General features: G+C 43.7%; 1 protein-coding gene across 1 annotated transcript in view; it reads left to right on the top strand.

Annotated features, from left to right (window-relative positions):
- The first annotated feature begins 208 nt into the window (after positions 1-208).
- The window catches only part of DDX52 (DExD-box helicase 52), an 18,302-nt gene continuing 15,295 nt past the window's right edge, over positions 209-3,215 (top strand). Inside the window, exons 1-2 of the mRNA XM_006103953.3 lie at positions 209-324; positions 1,561-1,759. Of these exons, the coding sequence (XP_006104015.1) occupies positions 238-324; positions 1,561-1,759 (286 nt within the window). The 5' untranslated portion in view covers positions 209-237. The remainder of the gene's footprint in view (positions 325-1,560; positions 1,760-3,215) is intronic.

The raw sequence follows: 3,215 nt of genomic DNA on the forward strand, positions 1-3,215 counted from the left end.
CATTGTACTGATGGGGTGGTCATAATAATCTGGCCACTCAGTGTATTTTTTGAAAGAACAAATGAATAACGGTGGACCCCAGGACACACAGCGTTACCAGAGGAAAGCCAACTACTAAGTCGCTCGCCGCGGCCAGGCTCCGCCCCCAGGGCCACGCCCACCCAGGTCTAGCCCAAGGCCTTCTGGGAGAGGCCCTCCGCGCAGGCGCTGTGGGACCGCAGAGCTTTCTGGGTAAAGATGGACGCACATGATCTGTTTCGCCGGCTCGGTGCTGGGGCCAAGTTCGACGTGAGGCGCTTCTCAGCGGACGCAGCCCGGTTCCAGGTGCTGTGCTGGGAGGACGGACGCCGGGGTCACCGGGAAGGAGCGGGAACCCGGAGTGAGCTGGCTGCGGGGGCGCCATGCTCTCGGACACCCCGTGGCCAGGCTGTGGGCCCCCCCCCCCCCCGTGGCGTTCAGTGTACCTAATCAGGACCCGCTTTCCAAGTGAACGCTTTTCTTTTTGTAGATTTAGTTGGGCTTGGCCGTATACTTCCATCCTAAAACGGAAGCAGCTCCCAGTGGAGAGCGCAGATGCTTTCGTTATAAATCTCCCGGGGCTGGCTGGGCAGGCAGAGAGCCTTAGTGGACGTGCTGCTTTTTAATGCCGCGCTCCCGTAGCGAGTGACTGAGCCAGATGAGAAGGAAGATTTAGAAACGGGAGCCTTACACAGGGCAGTAGTGAGTGATAAATCGGGAGTAGTTGGGGCCCAGTGGTGGAAAATCTTGATATTTGGGACTAGGGACATTCGTGTGAGTGCGCGGCATGTGTGTTTCTTATTTCTCCGACGGGCGGTATAGTGTAGTTATTAAGAGTTTGAAATCTAGGTGAGGGGGGGTCAATTGGGGGAAAAGAGACATATGTAAAACTTTAGATAATAAAAATAAGCCCTAACCGGTTTGGCTCAGCGGATAGAGCGTCGGCCTGCGGACTCAAGGGTCCCAGGGTCGACTCCGGTCAAGGGCATGTACCTTGGTTGCGGGCACATACCCAGTGGGGAGTGTGCAGGAGGCAGCTGATCGATGTTTCTCTCTCATCGATGTTTCTGACTCTCTATCCCTCTCCCTTCCTCTCTGTAAAAAAATCAATAAAATATATTTTAAAAAAGAAAAAAAAGTTTGAAATCTGGAGCCATATTATTTGGGTCCAAATCAAGTTAACCTAATGCCTCTATTTTCTCATTTGTAATGTTGCTGTTTACCTCATAGGGTTGTTGAAGAATGTAATTTCATATATATATATATATATATATATGTTTAGAAATCTGCCTAACAGCATAAAAGTGTTATGCTGATAAGCATATGTGTTTGTTGCTATTGGTTATTATTATTACTGATCTAAAGTCAGAAAAGGTACCATCTTGGATCTCATTTGCCCAAACACATTTGTCAGTGCAACACATATTTGGTGAAAGTGTAAAAAAGAAGGGGAGTCATTGGACCCATCCCCTTACTGCTAATACTGCTTGGGTGACAGGAATGCCATTCTGTGGAGTTCACTTTCAATATTTTGGGTTTTAGGTAGGAAAAAGGAAATATGACTTTGATTCTGCGGAGGTGCTGCAGGGACTGGACTTTTTTGGAAACAAGAAGTCTGTCCCAGGTGAATGCGGAGAATCAGGAACTAATCAGGAGCTCCAAGATGAAGAGGAAAAAGAGGAGAGCCTAACTGAAAGGAAGAGGGAGCAGAACAAGAAAAAGAGGAAGAGAATGACTTCGGGTTAGTCCTTGATTTCTGTCTTTTCGCTTTAATTTTTTCCAATTACGAAAATAGTATAAACTTACGGTACAAGTCAAATAATATGCAGTCATTTATCAGTTGATGGCATTCAGGTCTTTCCAGGTATTTATTACAAATCTTGATACACTAAAGATTTAAATGCAGCTCTTACTGTAAATGTATTGTCCATATACAGTAGTCCCCCTTATCTGTGGTTTTTCTTTCTGCTGTTTCAGTTACCTGCAGTCAACCACAGTCCCAAGATATTAAATGGAAAAATTCAGACATCCACTGGGGGCCTTGGAACATATCCCCTGTGGATTGGGAGCTGGGGGGGAGACTTGTATATTTGAGTCTATCTTGGGCTCTGTTCTATTTCATTGATTTATATTTCTGTATTCATACACCAGTGCCAGCTTTTTAAAAATTATTATGGCCTTATAACATCTTACAAAATTTGGTAGAGTGGTGTTATTGATTAGGCAACTGAATATTTTCTCCCTAAAGTGTTCTATCAGTGCAAACCCAATTAACATTTTAGTAGTCTTTGTTGATAGAAATTGACAAAGGACTTTTATTTTTTTAAGTTAAACATGCATCTCCCATATGACCCACCTGTTTCACTCCTAGAATTTACTCATGAGAAGGGACAACCTTTGCCCTCACAAAGGCTTGTATACAGATGCTCATAGTGACTTTATTTGTAATAACTGAAAATTATCAAAATGCTGTTCAATAAGGGAAAGTAAGGATGGAGCAATGCATTACAAGGAGCCACAGGGACATTTGGGGAGGTGATGTAAATAATCTTCAATGTGGATGTTTTAACAAGTGTGTACATATGTCAAAACTCCTCAAATTGTGTACTTTAAATTTATTGTATGTCTATTTTACCTGTGAAGTTGAAAAAAATTAAAAAGAAATTTCAAAATTCTTGCTCATTGCTTTTATTAGAATTTTTAGATTATTTTACATATTTATTTTCCCATATAAACTTTAAAGTTAGCCAGTCCAGTTACCAAAATAATGCTGTCATTACTTTTCATTAAACTGTTATTTATAGATTTAGTGAGAATTGCTGTCTTTATTATATTGAACTAGAGGCCCAATGCACAACATTTGTGCACTTGGGGTGGGGGAGTCCCCCTCAGCCCAGCCTGTGCCCGTTAGCAGTCCGGGAGTCCTCGGGGGATGTCTGACTGATGGCTTAGGCCAGGGGCGGGCAAACTTTTTGACTCGAGGGCCACAATGGGTTCTTAAACTGGACCGGAGGGCCGGAACAAAAGCATGGATGGAGTGTTTGTGTGAACTAATATAAATTCAAAGTAAACGTCATTACATAAAAGGGTACGGTCTTTTTTTTTTTTTTTAGTTTTATTCATTTCAAATGGGCAGGATTCGGCCCACGGGCCGTAGTTTGCCCACGGCTGGCTTAGGCCCACTCCCCGGGCTTAAG

This window comes from Myotis lucifugus, unplaced genomic scaffold (genome assembly GCF_000147115.1).
Source record: "Myotis lucifugus unplaced genomic scaffold, Myoluc2.0 scaffold_524, whole genome shotgun sequence".
Taxonomy (NCBI): Eukaryota; Metazoa; Chordata; class Mammalia; order Chiroptera; family Vespertilionidae; genus Myotis; species Myotis lucifugus.